Source organism: Colobus angolensis, unplaced genomic scaffold, assembly GCF_000951035.1.
Source record: "Colobus angolensis palliatus isolate OR3802 unplaced genomic scaffold, Cang.pa_1.0 Scaffold98, whole genome shotgun sequence".
NCBI lineage: Eukaryota > Metazoa > Chordata > Mammalia > Primates > Cercopithecidae > Colobus > Colobus angolensis.
The window spans coordinates 1,602,902-1,620,015 of record NW_012123820.1 but is presented as its reverse complement, the minus strand read 5'-3'; the positions used below and the strand labels follow the sequence as shown (position 1 = coordinate 1,620,015).

General features: G+C 37.8%; 1 protein-coding gene across 1 annotated transcript in view; it reads left to right on the top strand.

Annotated features, from left to right (window-relative positions):
- The window catches only part of MYH15 (myosin, heavy chain 15), a 136,620-nt gene that overhangs the window by 47,911 nt on the left and 71,595 nt on the right, over window positions 1-17,114 (top strand). Inside the window, 8 exon segments of the mRNA XM_011932807.1 lie at window positions 183-332; window positions 863-1,033; window positions 6,660-6,836; window positions 8,308-8,440; window positions 11,034-11,101; window positions 11,948-12,035; window positions 14,518-14,635; window positions 15,540-15,663. Coding sequence (XP_011788197.1) covers window positions 183-332; window positions 863-1,033; window positions 6,660-6,836; window positions 8,308-8,440; window positions 11,034-11,101; window positions 11,948-12,035; window positions 14,518-14,635; window positions 15,540-15,663 — 1,029 coding nt within the window.

The following is a 17,114-nucleotide window of genomic DNA, read 5'->3' as shown; positions in this document are numbered from 1 at the left end:
TCTTTCTCTCTCTCTCTCTCTCTCTTTCTTTCTTTTCTCATTGTATTCATCAGAATGTTGGAACCACAGAAGGTCAATAAACACATCCTGATTTGACTAGAAGGTGGTTGCTGACAGAGAATGCCCAGGATTAAAACGAGCACTTCAGTCAGATGAAGGAGTGTTTTCAATGTAATCTCTAGGTATCCTGTGCTGTTGGTGCCCTGTCCAAGTCAATGTATGAAAGGATGTTTAAGTGGCTGGTTGCACGGATAAACAGGGCCCTGGATGCCAAGCTGTCAAGGCAGTTCTTCACTGGCATTCTTGACATCACTGGTTTTGAAATCCTTGAGGTAAGTGTATCTGGTAAGAAGGAAGTCAATGCATATTTATAAGAAGATTAGAAAATTTTACCTGGGAAAATGTACTTGGGAAGGTGGGAAAATATGGTCAAAGCATGAGGATCATTCTGTGCAAACCTTAAGGGCTACCTTGATTGGAGAAGAGCTATAATTAATAGTAATTATTGTACTTAATGGTATTAAGTATTTGTTGATTTCTTAATTCTGTCTTACATAAAGGTAAATAGAGGTAAAGGAATTAATTATGATTTTAAATTTTAATACCATTAAGTGCTATGTTATTGCACTTAATGATATTACAATTCAAAATTACAATTAATTGAGTTAATTGAGCATTTGTGTCTTGTTGGGTCTATTTCCGATCATATAATAATGGTTAACATAATTAAATGAAAATTCTTCAGAAAAAGTTTGATGAAAAAGAAAAATAATGGTTATGGTTTTTTCTTTACCGGACATTCTTGAAAGTGGACCTCAATTTTGTTTTTATCTCTTCTTCTTACCTATTCATATCCTTGAAGTATAATAGCCTTGAGCAACTTTGCATTAATTTTACCAATGAAAAATTACAACAGTTCTTCAATCGGCACATGTTTGTTCTGGAGCAAGAGGAATATAAGAAAGAAAGCATTGAATGGGTGTCTATTGGCTTTGGTCTGGATTTGCAAGCTTGCATAGATCTCATTGAGAAGGTAATATATGTTTTTCTCCTTGTCCATTTTCATTTCGGGAGAATTGTCCCTGCCTGCTACGTTGATCCATGTCAGGACTTAGGCTCTATCAGAGGATGGGAAATGGGGGCGGAGAGTCCTGCACATTTTGTCTTAATGGTGTTTGTGTGCATCACCCGTGGCATCTGAACGAAACTCTCTTGTCAGTTGCCCCCTCCATCATCTCTAACGCAGGCTTTCACTGCACATTTGCTGCTAATGCATGGCCTCCACTGTTAATGTGAGAGGAAACTTGTCGAGATTAAAAATTGTCATGCTCTTGACTGGAAAAACACAGAGCTGAAAATATGAGCACTGTAGGGCCTGACTGATTAACATAAGGTGAATGAGTAGACCCAGAGCAACTTAACGAAATTTGGCAAATTAGCATGCAAACAAACAACTGCCATCAATCCTCAAGGCCACTACCTTGCAGGATGTAGTTTGTTCATTTAATTGGACAAGTACCAGTTAAAGTAATTTATGACAGTACGTCATGGTTTATTAGTAAATTAGTTGCAGTGTACGGTTTCTGAATTTGGTGATGTCCCAATACTCTGAAATCTTTCTGCGTCTTCTGGGAAAGATGAGCGGGGTTTGCTGGGGAATTATGTATGTCCTTTCTGTGGCTTTCTCCAAGGGAGCAAGCATGGCGGCATGTTAACAGTTACATGCCTCTTGGGCTTCGCCATAATCATGGATTGCGGTGAATCTTGAAGATGGATCTGGGCAGTCTGAAGCCTTTAATTTCCTGAAAACTCTAGCTATGCTGTCACAGTTGATTCTCAACAATCCTTCTAGGAAGGAGCTAGGGCAACTGACGTTTCCCTGTCCTTTGCAAGCCTCAGGTTTTATCAATCTGTGTCCTATCAATTTCATTTATTAGGGTTTAGATCTTTTTGAAAATAACTATTATTTCCAACAGGAGTAGATATCCTATTGATTTTATTTATTTATAACAAGTTAACTTCCTGGGGGAAAGACAAGCTGATTAAAAAATAGTAATAATGAATCAACCATGAGCTGATTAAAAATAGTAATACGGATGAACCAACTATGATCTGGTAAATGTATGCTGGCCTTATAAAAGCTGTAGTTGTCTGATTAGAAATGAAACAAAAGAACTGGAGGTCCTCAGAGGGACAGATTTAGCTCCTGGCAATTGTCACCTATAATATATACTCACTTTGATTATCACAAGATACTGTTTTCAGGCAGGAACGTGGACATAGACGTTCAGATCCTGGCAAGTTCTGTGAATGTTACTGATTTTTAGTTGATCTGAAGTCTGTTGCCTCATTTGTGCCAGTCTTGGTTATTCCAAATAGCACACTAGCATCACGGATGTAATTTCCTGTTGTATTTTCTACTGATATAACAAAATGAGAAAAAATTACTGACCAGATGATAAAAGGAAAAGATAAGTCTTTGGTTTTCTACAAACAATTTTAACAGGATCCAGGTCAGGCAAATGAAAATACCAAAGACTTCCTTGAAAAGATTCTAAATTTTGAAAAGACCCATTATGTTGGTTGGGGTTATCTGAAGAAGATTTGTAGCAGATATTAATGATCAAACTCAGTCCTTGAAATAAAATGCATTATGGGATGTTTTTAAAATTCGAAAGAACTAAAACACATCAATGTGTATAAAATGTCGTATAGCATGCATCTCTGTATACATATAAGAAAAAAGGATTTTCATTACATGAAAGTTTCATATTTGTAAGTTTACAAAAAAGTGCCTGTAGTCCCAGCTACTAGGGAGGCTAAGGCAGGAGAATAGCTAGAACCTGGGAGATGGAGGTTGTAGTGAACCGAGATCACACCGCTGTACTCCAGACTGGACAACAGAGTGAGATTCTGTCTCAAAAAGAAAAAAAAAAGTTTATATCAAACTAAAATAAAAAATGTATTTTAACACAAACTTTAATTGTTAATTTGGTCTTCAAGTTTATAGTGACCTCCTTTCACATTTATGCTGTGAACAAATCTATTACAGGATTTGCTCATATTTTATTATTTGAACTATTCTAGTTTGTTTAGAACTTGTGCATCAATAATTTACATACTAAAGTATTAATATATGATGACGTATTTATGGTTATACATAAGGCATTGGTAAAGAGATTTTCCCTATTATTTCTTAATAAATACTCTCCAAATTATACATTTAAAAACTTACTATTTGTTTGGTGTAAACACCCTAGAAGGCAACATACTTCTTCCAATAATTTAGCTCTTTGGAAAATTTCTCACGGTATTGGGATTAAGATAGATTTTAGAATTTTACCAGCCTCAAGAGAAAATATGCTTCAATACTTCTCATTCACTGGTTTTTGAGTCCAAACTACACTGCCTAGTTTGATCACATTATTTACTTTATTGGCCTGACTTGACCTGAATAATATATAATGATATACCATCAGACAACAGGAATTTTTGATGTCAGTAGTTAATAGTATCAGGTATCCCAAAGAAAGTTCTAAAATATTTTAAATACTGGTAGCATCTTGACATTATGTGTTATCACCTCCCAAGGGAAACTTTTCAGATGTGTTCATTCTTGGTGTTTTTAATATAAAGCGAATCATATTAATATCTAGTTGTTTCTTGTATGCACATGAGTATTCTCTTTAAACACATACCTCCATGCTTTTTTTGATCGGCAACTCTTACATTTTGTTTGGTAATTGATCACAGCAAAGCAGTCAAGTTCCCAGAACTCAGACCTGTATGTCTCAAGGTTCACCTGTCAATTAATTACTTAGCAGAAATGTGCTGAGGGCCTACACTTTAGTTACCTCGGAACCTACTATGATAAGGGTTATGATGTGCAAACCCCAGAAGGCATCATCCTGGCACTCCAGGAACTTCTGGTATTATTGGAAATAAGCCTTAAAGAAAGGTTTTTACTTTTTTTTAAACCAACAAGTAAGTCTACTTTGCAACTATTTGTTTTGGTTGCTTCCTCTTCACCCCTTTGCTGAAGGAGGGAATCCTGTCCTAGGCTTATGGGAAAGGCTGAACATGTGACATCCAACACTAGACAGATGAGACCAGCATTTTAGTAGCCACATATGCTCGCAGCCTGCAGGGGGTACACCTTGAACCATGCAGGGCCACAGGAGGGTTGTGCTGAGAAAAGAGTGAAAAAGCAGGGGCTGTGGGAGGCAGGCTTTGTAGTAATTATAGGTGACGTGACAATAGAATCCTACAGGAGGGTGCGATAGGCTTGTTTGAATAATTTCATGGGCTGATAGAGAAATGAAACCCATTACTCAGGGATGAGCAGGCACTATGTATGGTCCCTGCCATAAGGAGAGTGTTTGGCTAAGGGACATAACACATGGGAGCACAACAGAAAGGGAACTTTTGAGCCCCTCCTGGTTTTTCCCAGATGTCAAGGCACACATAATGTTGGGCCTTAATTTTAGGCCTTTTACCACACTGCTGTATAGAAGACTCTGTGTACAGCATTTGCTGTAGAAAAATGTAAGCGTTTTTTATAAATAGCTTTTGCCTTCAGGAAATTTGCAGTCAAGTAAAGGATTTGTAAGTCTAATAAATGTAAAAAATGCATTTAAAAAATTATGTGCTATATGATGCAATAAAATTTTCCTACACACCACATTTTCTCCATCAGCAAGTTGGCACTCAGCTCTAAATTCAATGCATATCTTATTTTTAATGACTTCTCATAAGCTCCAAAACTACCGCTACTCTAGATCAGGGATCAGCAAACTGACTTTGTGGACCCAGTCTAGCCTGCAGCCTGTTTAGGTAAATCAAGTTTGATGGGAGCATGGCCACACTCATTTTGTTTACATGTTGTTGCATGCTGCTTTCAGTGCTTCAATGACTAAGCGCATGGCAAAGGTCTGAGAGAGACTATATGGTCCTTTAGAGAAAAAGTGTGCTAATGGAGTTCATGAGATTTGCGGTAACATTTTTGTTTGTTTGTTTGTTTGGTTTTTTGAGACAGAGTCTTTCTCTGTTGCCCAGGCTGGAGTGCAGTGGCCCAGTCTGGCTGTGCAACCTCTGCCTCCCAGGTTCAAGTGATTTTCCTGTCTCAGCCTCCCGGGTAGCTGGGATTACAGGCACACACCACCATTCCGGGCTAATTTTTGTATTTTTAGTAGAAACAGGATTTTACCATATTGGCCAGGCTGCTCTAGAACTCCAGACCTCAGGTGATCTGCCCGCCTCAGCCTCCCAAAGTGCTGGGATTACAGGTGTGAGCCACCTCACCCAACCTGTTTGTTTTTTTAAAACACTTTAAAAATGTAAAAGCCATTCTTAGCTCACCGGCTTTCCAGTACAGAGTGCAGGCAGGACTGAGCCCACGAGCCCTACTTTCTAAATCAATGATCCTCTTTAAGCATAAATCAAATCACAGCACTTCATTTAAAAAGTCTCCAAAGGCTTCCTATTACATTTAAAATGAAAGCCACTTGTCTTGCTACAGCCTATAAGGCCTTTGAGATCCAGCTATTACTTACCTCTTTGACTTTCTCTCTTAACATGTACTCTGTCAAGCTAGCTTTTCTCTGCCCACACTGGCCTCCGGCAGGACCTCAGACTTGCCAAGTGGGCTCTGGCCTTGGGGCCTTTGCATTCTTCATTTTTCTGCCTGGAATACTTGTGCACAGATCTTCTCAGCTTGTTGTTTTCATCCAGGAGAAGTGTCTTACCCAATAACTCTATCTGAAACCTCCTTACCCCCTGCTATTTCTTTACTTTGAATGTTTTCTTCAGAGCATTTATATGAAACTAAGTCATTTGTTTTTTGGAGTCATTTCTTTGTTTACTTGCCTATTGTCTGCCACTCCACTAGGACATATGCACCCTGAGGACAGGCACTTTGTGTATGTGGCTCACAGCTGCATCAATCACCGCAGTTACTGGTAAGGGTATTAAGTAGCAGATGTTTAATTAATATTTGTTGAATGGATGATTGCTGAGACCAGCTTGGTTAGGGAGACCCTAACCCAGCAGCGCTAGAGGAATTAAAGACACACATACAGAAATATAGAGGTTTGAAGTGGGAAATCAGGGGTCTCACAGCCTTCAGAGCTGAGAGCCCCAAACAGAGATTTACCCACATATTTGTTAACAGCAAGCCAGTCATTAGCATTGTTTTTGTAGATATTAGATTATCTAAAAGTATCCTTTATGGGAAATGAAGGTATGGGCCAAAACAAAGGGTTGGGTCTAGCTGGTTATCTGCAGTAGGAGCACATCCTTAAGGCACAGATTGCTGTGCTATTGTTTGTGGTTTAAGAACACCTTTAAGCGATTTTCCACCCTGAGTGGGCCAGGTGTTCCTTGCCCTCATTCTTGTAAACCCACAACCTCCCAGCATGGGTGTTATGGCCATCATGAACATGTCACAGTGCTGCAGAGATTTTGTTTATGGCCAGTTTTGGGGCCAGTTTATGGCCAGATTTTGGAGGACCTGTTCCCAACAGATGATTGCTAGTTTTATGCAGTGAATATTCTTCCCTTTGTCAATTGATTAGGTTCCTGGGAAATAATTTATACTGACCCCCTACTGAAAGTGCAGGTGTTTTTTAAAAAAATCTGCTGCTCTTATGTCTCTTCAACAGCCAATGGGCATCTTTTCCATCCTTGAAGAAGAGTGTATGTTTCCTAAGGCTACAGACCTGACTTTCAAGACCAAACTCTTTGACAACCATTTTGGAAAGTCAGTTCATCTCCAGAAGCCCAAGCCTGATAAGAAGAAATTTGAAGCTCATTTCGAACTTGTCCATTATGCAGGAGTGGTGAGTTACCTCTGGACCCCCAGTCTTGAATTTTCCTGATTTTGCTTCAAATATGCTCAGCCAAAGTCCTTAGATGATATTTAAGTAATGTTTAGATTAAATGAAGAGAAGAACAAAATACATCTCAGTTCCATAAAAGAGGTAGTGTAGCCATTTTGCCCTCAGGAAATGAAATGGCCATAATACAATAGCATTCCATGTGCAAAGAGGTCAAAAATCTCCAAATGGACTCTGTCAACCTTAACTCAAAGCAAGTCAGCTTTAGAAAGGCATGGAGACCATCAAAGTCATGGTTTCTCCCCATTTGTCCTTCCTTTTAACTTAATGTTGTGTGAATGAGTGATTTCAATTGATCTTTTTATTGAAGATTTTTTTATTCTCCCATAAAGAAATAGTCAATGTGAAGTATTGGTCTCCAAACTATGGCCAAAAAAGGTTTCTAATGACTCTTGCTGCCTCTCCTCATTTCCTCACCGGTATATATGCCCCTTTTTCTGCATTTCTACTTCTGGATGGTGATTCTGGGTGGAACAAAAAGAGAACTGATAAAGGATAAAATAATACTTCGACCTGAAAATGGCCTGCCAGCTGTACACAGATATGTTTATAGTTCTCTTCTTTGATATCCTGGCATATTAATGATAATGATATATACAGTAAAATACCATTGCAATTGCTAGGGTTTTTTTGAGTGTTCACTGTGTGTCAGAGACAGTTGGATTATTTTATCATTCTTGCCTTTAAAGGACTGATGGTGTGAAATACCATTGAATCCTTCCTTCCTCTTTGTTGTTCTCTCTCCCGGTTCTTTTCTCTCCTCTCTTCTACTTCTTCCCCTATCTCTCTCCCTTCTTCCCATCCTGTCTGTTACTTTCTTTTGACAATGTTAATGATAAGAATCTTGAGAATCTTTTTGGGATGCCCAATGGACTTTTGGAGTGTTATTCAGTACTATTACCTTAAACTGATTTAAAGGTAAAGGACCCACATAATTTGTGATTTATTAAAAGTAATGCACGGGCTGGGCATGGTGGCTCCCTGTAATCCCAGCACTTTGGGAAGCTGAGATGGGTGGATTGCTTGAGCCGTAGGAGTCTGAGACCAAACTGAACAACATGTGGAAACTCTATCTCCACACACGCACAATACATAAAATAAATAAATAAATAAATAAATACATAAATACATAAATAAATAAATAAAAATAAAAAAATAGCCAAGCATGGCAGCATGTGCCTATAGTCCCAGTTACTCTGGAGGCTGAGGGGAAGGATTGATTAAGACCAGGAGATGGAGGCTACAGCAAACTGTGACTATGTCACTGCATTCCAGCCTGGATAACAGAATGAGACCCTGTCTCAAAAAAAAAAAAAAAAAAAAAAAAAAAAAAAAAAAGGTAATGCACAGCCTTCTATGTTAACTTATGCAATCTTTTTTCTTTTTGTTACCTGAAATGCATGCTTTTCCAAAGGTACCTTATAATATCAGTGGTTGGCTGGAAAAGAACAAAGACCTTCTTAATGAAACAGTGGTAGCTGTATTTCAGAAGTCTTCCAACAGACTCCTGGCGAGCCTTTTTGAAAATTACATGAGTACTGACAGTGGTGAGTCATACAATCCTCCTTGATTTTTCAGCCTCAGAATGGAACCCATGGCTGCCTCAGCTTTTACAAAAATTCTTGCTTCTTTCCTGTGATATGTTTCTGCTCCCTGTGGTCTGAGTCGTCCTCTCTTATTAGTCTTTCTGTCTTCAGGCTGGGGATTCTTCAGGGAGATGTTACTAGTGCTCTAAGATAGATTCAAGAAGTCTGTTCCTGGCCTGCTTTTGTCTTCTACTTCACCTAGCTACAAAGGGAAAACAAAAAACATGTTTTGATGAATGATTTTGGGGCAATAACTTATTGCCCCAAATATCTAAATAACTATATATATACATTATATATAACTATATATATAATGTGTATATATATAGTTATATAGTTATTGCTGCAAATATCTTGAAATATTCTCTTTCACAGCACTCTGTGCACTTAGGGTTATTATAAGCTTTGTGAAGGCAGGTATTATGTCTGATTTGCTCAACTGTAGCCTCTAGCATGCAGCAAATACCAGTTAGCAGGCATTCTATTCTGACAACTAATCTTGTTTAGTAGTTTGTAATTTACAAAGTACTGTTAGATACATTATCTTACTCATTTCTTACCATGACACTTTAAGATATGTACAGTGTTCCTATCTTTCTACCTAGGCTTTGCCATATAGTAGATTTGTAAAATCAGGGATGCTACTTAAGAGAAGTTAATGCATATCACTGCATTTAGGATGCAGTGAAAACTTCTGCACCATCATATGATGGATTTGAAGATACTGAGCCAAAGTTGCTAACACCAGCCTCACTGAAGTAAATACTAACTACACACAGAGGGAAGCTCTCCACGATTTACAGCAAAAGTCACAGATCAACAGCCTCTGAGCAGAAACTGGCCTTCAACATGTTTTGTTTGGTCCACACAAATTTAAAAAATCGGATTTCACATACACATTTGAGTTTCCATTTTCTTTTGAAAAATGGAAATTCTGGGGAAATAGATAATCTAGCCAGCCTGGGTTCTGATTTCCCCATGGTAACAGTACACCAACTGGGGGGTGCGTACTCTCACTTTCAAACATACCCTGCTGTTATCTTACACCCAGCTGCATGTTAACTCCCAGCCCCTATCAGGCTGATTGGTTCTCCCGACTGACATAGGGAATGGAGAGAAAATTTAGCACTTTCTGGCTTCATCAGCACATGATGACATAATTCTGGAACATGCCTGAAATCCTCTGGGCCTGCCTCAAGAAGAGATGGAAGCTATTGTGTCCGGACCCAGCTAATGTTCAGGCAGTACATTTGCCTGATTCTAATAGCTGCTAAAGTACCTCTGAGAAGTCTGTTTGATAGTAGCCACATAAGCTTATGACTCCCAGTTGAGTAATTCTCTGATAATAAGAGATCAGAGAATGGTTTGGGCAGAGAATTAGAGGAGAAATCGTCTTCTAACTCTTCAGGGTGTGTACTGTGTTCTTAGGAACTAAAAGACAAGAATTGTTCAGAATGGTCTTTTTTTTTTTTTTAATTCTAAAACACCCTCTGAAAATACTTGCCTCCAAGTTTCTGATGGATCCAAACTTTAAATTGCTAGTAATAACCATACTTTCTCTCGGGGAATCCAAATAATTTAAACCAGGGTTATAATTCTTTTTTAAAAATTAATGAAATATTCCCTTTTCATGGATGGAAAAACTGAAGTACAAAGAAGTCAAGAGTTTCACTGAGAGACCTGGGGTGTTTCAAAAGAACATTAGTGATTAAGCTTCATGACATCTGCCACCGAATATTTTATTAGTTTTCCATATTGACAGCTACCCTATTCTGTCCAACTTGCCTATGGATTTTGTTGTTGCTGGGTTGCACATCTTAGTGACTTAGCATTATTCAAATGTTTGTAAAGCTGGTTGGCCTAGCACAGGTTCTTTTGCTTTAAGAAAATGGAAATAGACTTATTATTTTTTATAAATCATGAATATAAATACATGAATGTAGCTAAAAACACAGACAATATAGAAAAACTGAAAAAAGAACATAAAAATTACCTGTAACCTCATATAGATTAACAAACTATTTACATTTTGGTATTTACACTTCCCAACATTTTTCATTTTTATAGTCACCCATAACACAGCTGCACTTAAAAACATGTATACATACTCAAGGTCATCATATATAAAATTTCGGCTTTGTAAACTAACTTTTTCTCTAAAAATATCCTAGAAATCTTTCCATATAAGTTATATGGATCCACATCATCATTTTAAAAGCTTACAGTGTTTCACTGTATGCATATTCACTCACAAATTAATCTCCTATGGTGTGCATTTGTGGATTAATTTTATTTTTGCTTAATTTTTTTTGCAGTGACTAAATAATGCTTCAGTGAGTATTGTTGCACAGTTGCCTGATTATATCCTTAAGGAAAAGCACTAAAAATATACATTTTGTGATAAAAGACATACATATTTTGAAGCTTTTGGTAGATATTGCCATATTGTTCTAGAACTCTGATGAATTTATGCTTCCATCAGCGAGGTAGGGTAATGTGACCAAAATGAGCTTTTTACATGTTTTCATCTTTTTTCTTTTTTTTTTTTTGCTAGCTATACCATTTGGGGAGAAGAAACGAAAGAAAGGAACCTCGTTCCAAACGGCTGCGTCTCTGCATAAAGTAATTTTTAATTGCATCTATTCATATATTAATTACCTCACAATCTGCATGTGTTATTATGTATTTGACATTTCACATCCTCAAATAAGGATAAAGCATTAGGAATTAGTAAGTTGGAAAAGTTGAAGTTTATGCTATTATAATTAAGGGCTTTATTTTTTGTTGGTTCCCACCTACAACCCCTTTATCATCCCTGCACCATCTTCCAGCTGATGTGCATATTGGCTCATAACAACTCTGAGTTGTCAGAATCGCACTTAGCGAAAGGGGAAACTAAGCTGCCTCTCTGCCCTCCTCTCCAGACTTTAGCCTCTCCCTTGCCTCAAGGGGGACCACCTATGGTGCAATTGGTACATTTGTGTTTACAGCTCTTGCTTGCAAGGATCAGACTAAAGCTGAGTCTGAGTCATTGCTTTTCTCTTCCCCTGGTGTTCCCAGCTTTCTTCACTCCTTAAAAATCTCTCAAACCAGAATTCCCATCTCAGGTTTGGCTTCTAGAGAATCTAACCTAAGATAAAAGTTTTCCACAGAGAGAGAACTTGAGAAACAATTTCTTTTTTCAAGCCATTTTATTGCCCAGCCATAACTTTGATACTGCTATCAAATTCAAAATAGGTAGAGATGATTCACAATTGAACTATGTCTGTCAAATAAATATTGACTTGCCCTAGGAAAGAAATAACGTGCATTGGGTAAGCAGGAAAGAATGTTGAATTCATTATTTTACTGTTAGAATACATCTTGGCTGTGAGATTAAGTTGATAGATTTGGAGACATTTGTGAGGTGGATTGGTGTTTTTAGTGATTTGCAAAGTGATTTTATGTTTATTATGGTCTCCATTTTAGGAAAACCTGAATAAATTGATGACTAATCTGAAATCAACAGCGCCTCATTTTGTGAGATGCATAAATCCCAATGTGAATAAAATGCCGGGTAAGAACTAGATTTCTTTGTAATTCACTCTAGGAAATAGATTTGATATTAGCTATAGTGAATATCTTTTAAAGAAATATTTATTGGTGCCTTTTATATAAGGGTAGAATTTTGTATAGAAAAATGAAAATATGTTAAAAATGAGGTCTTTGGAACCTCCTCAATATTGCCATTGAAATGGACATACAGAAGGATTTCACAGAGCCGTCTCAATTGGGCAACATTAGAATGTTTGATATTACTATTTAAATTCCTCCTTGAATTTTATGCTGAACATGGATGAGCTCCCATGCCATTGTCTACAAGGGCAAACTATAATAAAAAGGGAATTGAATAATCAATTAGGGGACTAAGGTAGATATTTCAGCATAAAGGAAGTTATTTGGTCTGAGTTATCTAAATTGACCATAAAGACAGTTCCTAAATCCATTTCTAATTGTTGAGAACACCCTCTAGTCCTCCTTGCCAATGCCAACATCCTCTTCCCTCTTTCTAATAGCATTCATTTTTTATAGTTATGTAATTCTGGGCAGTGGATACCTTTTGATCAGTGAATAGTTGTAGGGGGATGATGTGATAGGTGGATATTGGTGGTTTTTTTTTTTTTTTTTTTAATGTTTTCAATTCCCCAAACAAGGGTTTTACCAAAAATAACTACATGGATTGCTTTCCTTACTGCATGAGCTTGAAGATTCCTATCCATCTCTTTGGAGTTACAGGCCCCTCTGGAGCTTGGTTTGGAGGCTGTCGGCCTCCTAGGAGTGTATATGACAAGCCCTAAGTCTTTAGAGCACTAACCACCTTTATAATATGTAGCCAGATGTTGCTGGTTCTGATTTCTGAGGTTCCTTAGTATCTTGCATTTTTACTAACCTTCTGTAATGAAGACCCCAATCCTGACACACTATGGCCTATTTTGGGAAAGTGTGATACAAAACAATGATGTTGCCATTAGAGTTTCTGCGATACAAACACTTCATGTTCATTCACGGCTGTATGTTTTTGCCTCATTGTTTCCTATCAGCTGGATTTCTGGATGTGTCTAGGGACACTGCTTCCATCTAGCAAGGAATCTAATTAGCTGTGTTCTATTTTGGAGCAATTCTGTTACCTATTAGAGTTGCTTCCCATGGAGTCAACTTGGATTTCAGCAGGTTTGGTTTTTTTCTTAAAGTCATGAGACAAAGTTCTAAGAAAAGCTTCATGATCTAATCAAAGCAGTTATTCATATGTACTTAAAGAGAATGAGTGAGTCTGATGTTGAGGTGTCATAGGATTCTACTCCTTGTATCCCCCCTTTTTTAAAAAAAGTGACAATTTGAGACAGAATCTTGCTCTGTCCCTGAGGCTAGAGTGTAGTGACTGGAGTGCAACTGTACGATCTTGGCTCACCACAACCTCTGCCTCCTGGGTTCAAGCCATTCTTGTGCCTCAGCCTCCTGTGTAGCTGGGACTACAGGTGTGTACTACCATGCCTGGCTAATTTTTACATTTTTGGTAGAGACGGGGTTTCGCCAAGTTGGTCAGGCTAGTCTCGAACTCCTGGCCCCAAGTAACCTGCCCGCTTCAGCCTCCGAAAGTACTGTGATTACAGGCATGAGCTGCTGTGCTGGCCTACTTGTGCCTTCTTATAGATTATCTGTTTCTGTCTGTGAAAGGAATTGGAGTATAGAAATATGGGTATATGATTTAAGTTTGTTTCTGTGACCTTGGGCATGGAGTCCTTTTTTGTTTTCATTTTTCATGTAATACCGTAGTAGGAATTTGTGATAGGAGATGTGGTCCTTGGCTTGTTTCAGAAGACTCTCTGAGGGCAAGGACAGTGGCTTCTTGGATGGCTTTTCAAAGGCTTCTATTGGAGATTGCAGCCGACAGCTGCAGTAGAGCTTCTTTTGATGAATGAGAAGGTGACAGAAGGATGCTTATACTACAGAACAGGACTTAGGCACTCTCATGAAAATAAGGGGAGAATGAAGTCTGGCATGTGTACAAGTCCTTCCTAAGCAAAACTGTAAACAGAATGTTGTGCTTGTGTCCGTCTTCCCCTTTCCTTTTGTTCTTCCTTATTCTTATCCCTTCCCCCTGCTGCGCAGAGAAAGCAGTTCTCTTTTGTGTTCTTATCACCCTTTCTGGCTGGTTTTTGGTTGGCAAATGAATGTGAGACCAGCCACTTACATTCTAACAGAAAATGTAATCTTTTTGCCTTCCAAGAATATTTGCTTATAAACATCTCATCTAACTGTGAATTAAGGGGCTTGTTCCATCTTAAAGGAATTTCAGGGAAATCATATTTGGAGATGCCTACATAATAGGATGATTACTGTGAGTACTATCAGTCCATAAGTGAGTGAACTCCTATGACCTATCATGTGGAAACTATCCAATTCAGACTTTCTTTTAACCCAAGATGCAGCAATTGGTACAAAATCTGGGCCAATAATTTTTTTCAGGCACAGATCCACCGTGACTCTTTTTTTTCCAGGTATACTGGACCCTTACTTGGTTCTACAGCAGTTGCGCTGTAATGGTGTCTTGGAAGGGATTAGGATATGCCGTGAAGGTTTTCCAAACCGACTGCAGTATGCTGATTTTAAACAAAGGTAAACATACATTCCAGGATCCAAGAAGCCTGAGGCAGTTCATTCTGTTTTCCTCCCTTTCCGAGTGTTTAGGCATGCATTGTTTGGTTGGTTGATGTCCTCCAGACTACAAATCGATGTGTTTTGGTGGTGGGAAGATATATGATGACAGAGTTCCATTATTATTTCCCCTTAAATCCAACATCCATGTAACTGTAATATCCTTAAATCTCTATTAACAGATAATAGACCCACATATAGAAGAAATAAATACAGAAGAAACATACGGAGGCTGAATTGAGTCTCTGAAATGTTGTGTATACTTAATCGTAGCTGCCATTCAAGCACACTGTGGCTTTACTAGCAAGCCCCTGAAAGGAAGGAAGCCAGCAGGGTATATGGCAGGAGGCAAGAGTGGCATCTTTTCTATTTCCTGGATTCTAGAAGTTTAAATTATAGGTCATCAAGTCAATTTGAGCAAAGTCTGGTAGAGTAAAAAGGGGCATATTTCTTGCTTTAGAATTAAGAGGCATATTTCTTGTTTTCCACTAACTCACCAACAGGATGAAGGAATCCTGGAAAAGACATTTAATGTCTCTGCTTTTCAGTTTCCTTATCCATACCGTAGAGATACTTATGCTTTCTTCCCTCCCTCTCTTTCCTCTTCCAATCCTGCTCCTGCCTAATTGAGCAATCAATCAAATGAGGTTGCTTCTAAAGCAATATGAAAAGTACAAACTATTATACCAATGCAAGGGATTATTGCTTGTACCCTCATTATTGTTACTAAGAATTTTGTGAAAATTGAACGTATTAATAACAGAGATAAAAATCTATATCTCCTTTCACCTCATTGGTCTAGATTAGTCTTTATTTGAATAATATGATTTCCCAACCCCAGGATTTTTTCTTTATTTTAAATTAGGTACTCCATTCTGAATCCAAGGACCTTTCCAAAGAGCAAGTTTGTGAGCAGCAGAAAAGCAGCTGAAGAATTACTTGGCTCCTTGGAGATAGACCATACCCAGTACCGATTTGGAATCACTAAGGTAACCAGAAAACTGCAAAGAATGCATTTGGAGACAAATGGGGGGAAGAGTGTGTATCTTAAAATACCTGTGAATGCTCAATTATAAGGCATTCTTCAGCTGTCATGACCATAAATAACACAAATAGATCTTAGTTGAAGGTGAAAACTTCAGTGCTGTTTGAGAAAAATATTCAATGTTTTTTAAACCTCAGTTTTGACTACATTTACATTTTTATAATTAGTCATCTAAGTAAATTTGTGCCAAGATATAAAATAGTGAATCAACCTGGTGTTGTGAGAAAATGTGTATATATCAGAGCCAGAAAAAGGTGAATCGACTTGCTGGAGCTAATGGCTTATCTATGTGTGAACTGATTCATCCACAATATTCTTTTAGGGACAGTATTCTTTTAGGGACTAATTTCTCTGAGTAATTTAAAACTTCAAAGTTAACCCACTATTAAAAAAATTAATCCAAAACCAACTTCCTTAAATGTGATTCCCTAAATTCTACTTCATCTTAGATGAGCTTGGGATTCACATATTTTGGGAACTTCTAACTAATCAATAGATTTGGTCTTATCTGGCAGTCAACATCAGTTTGTTTGTAATGACATCCATATAAGGAACAAATTATTTGAAGGAGAGTTGGAAAATTCAGGATAAAGACCTCATAGAATTAGAATTCTGTAGGATATGGTTATAAAATGTTGACTCCCACATTTTGAGTACTTGGGAATCAGTTTCTGCTGTTTATTGTTTCTGCTGATTTTCACTGATGATGCCCTCCTTCCTTGTGTGTTTAGTTATTTTTGCTGTATACTACTCCTCTGGGCCAAGACTGACATGAGGCAAGTGAAGCTCCTAAGGCACAAATTTCAAAGAGGCTCTCATTCTCAGGGTTGAGCAAGTGAGGTTGAGAGGCACACACTCTCAGGGCACTCTCACACTTAGTGCCTCCATAAAATGTGTGCCTTAGGCACCCCGCTCATTTCACCTTGTTTGTTAGTAATTATTCTTGAAAAAATACTTCTGTGGATTATTTGATGCCTAGACAAAAGTGCCTTACTCTAGAACAGACGTCAGCAAACTACGGCCCAAGAGGCTGGTCCTATTTTTAATATATGGTACACTAGCTAAAAATGGTTTTAGATGGTTCGTGAATTGTTTAAAAAACAAGAATATCCTAAAGAGATTGTATTTAGCCCATAAAGCCTAAAAATATTTACTATCTGATCCTTTACAGAAAATGTTTGCAGAACGCTACCTGGTACTTTGGAGCACTGCATGCCTGAGCCCATCTTAAAACTTAAACCAGGTTCCCTGAACAATTGAGACATTATTAATAGATAAGGAAGAATAGTTTACGTTCTTAAGCAAACAATAGAACCACATGATTTAATAACATGTTTTTTTTCACATTTTAGATTTATAAAATCAAACTTTCTAGGATGTAGATTTTACACATTA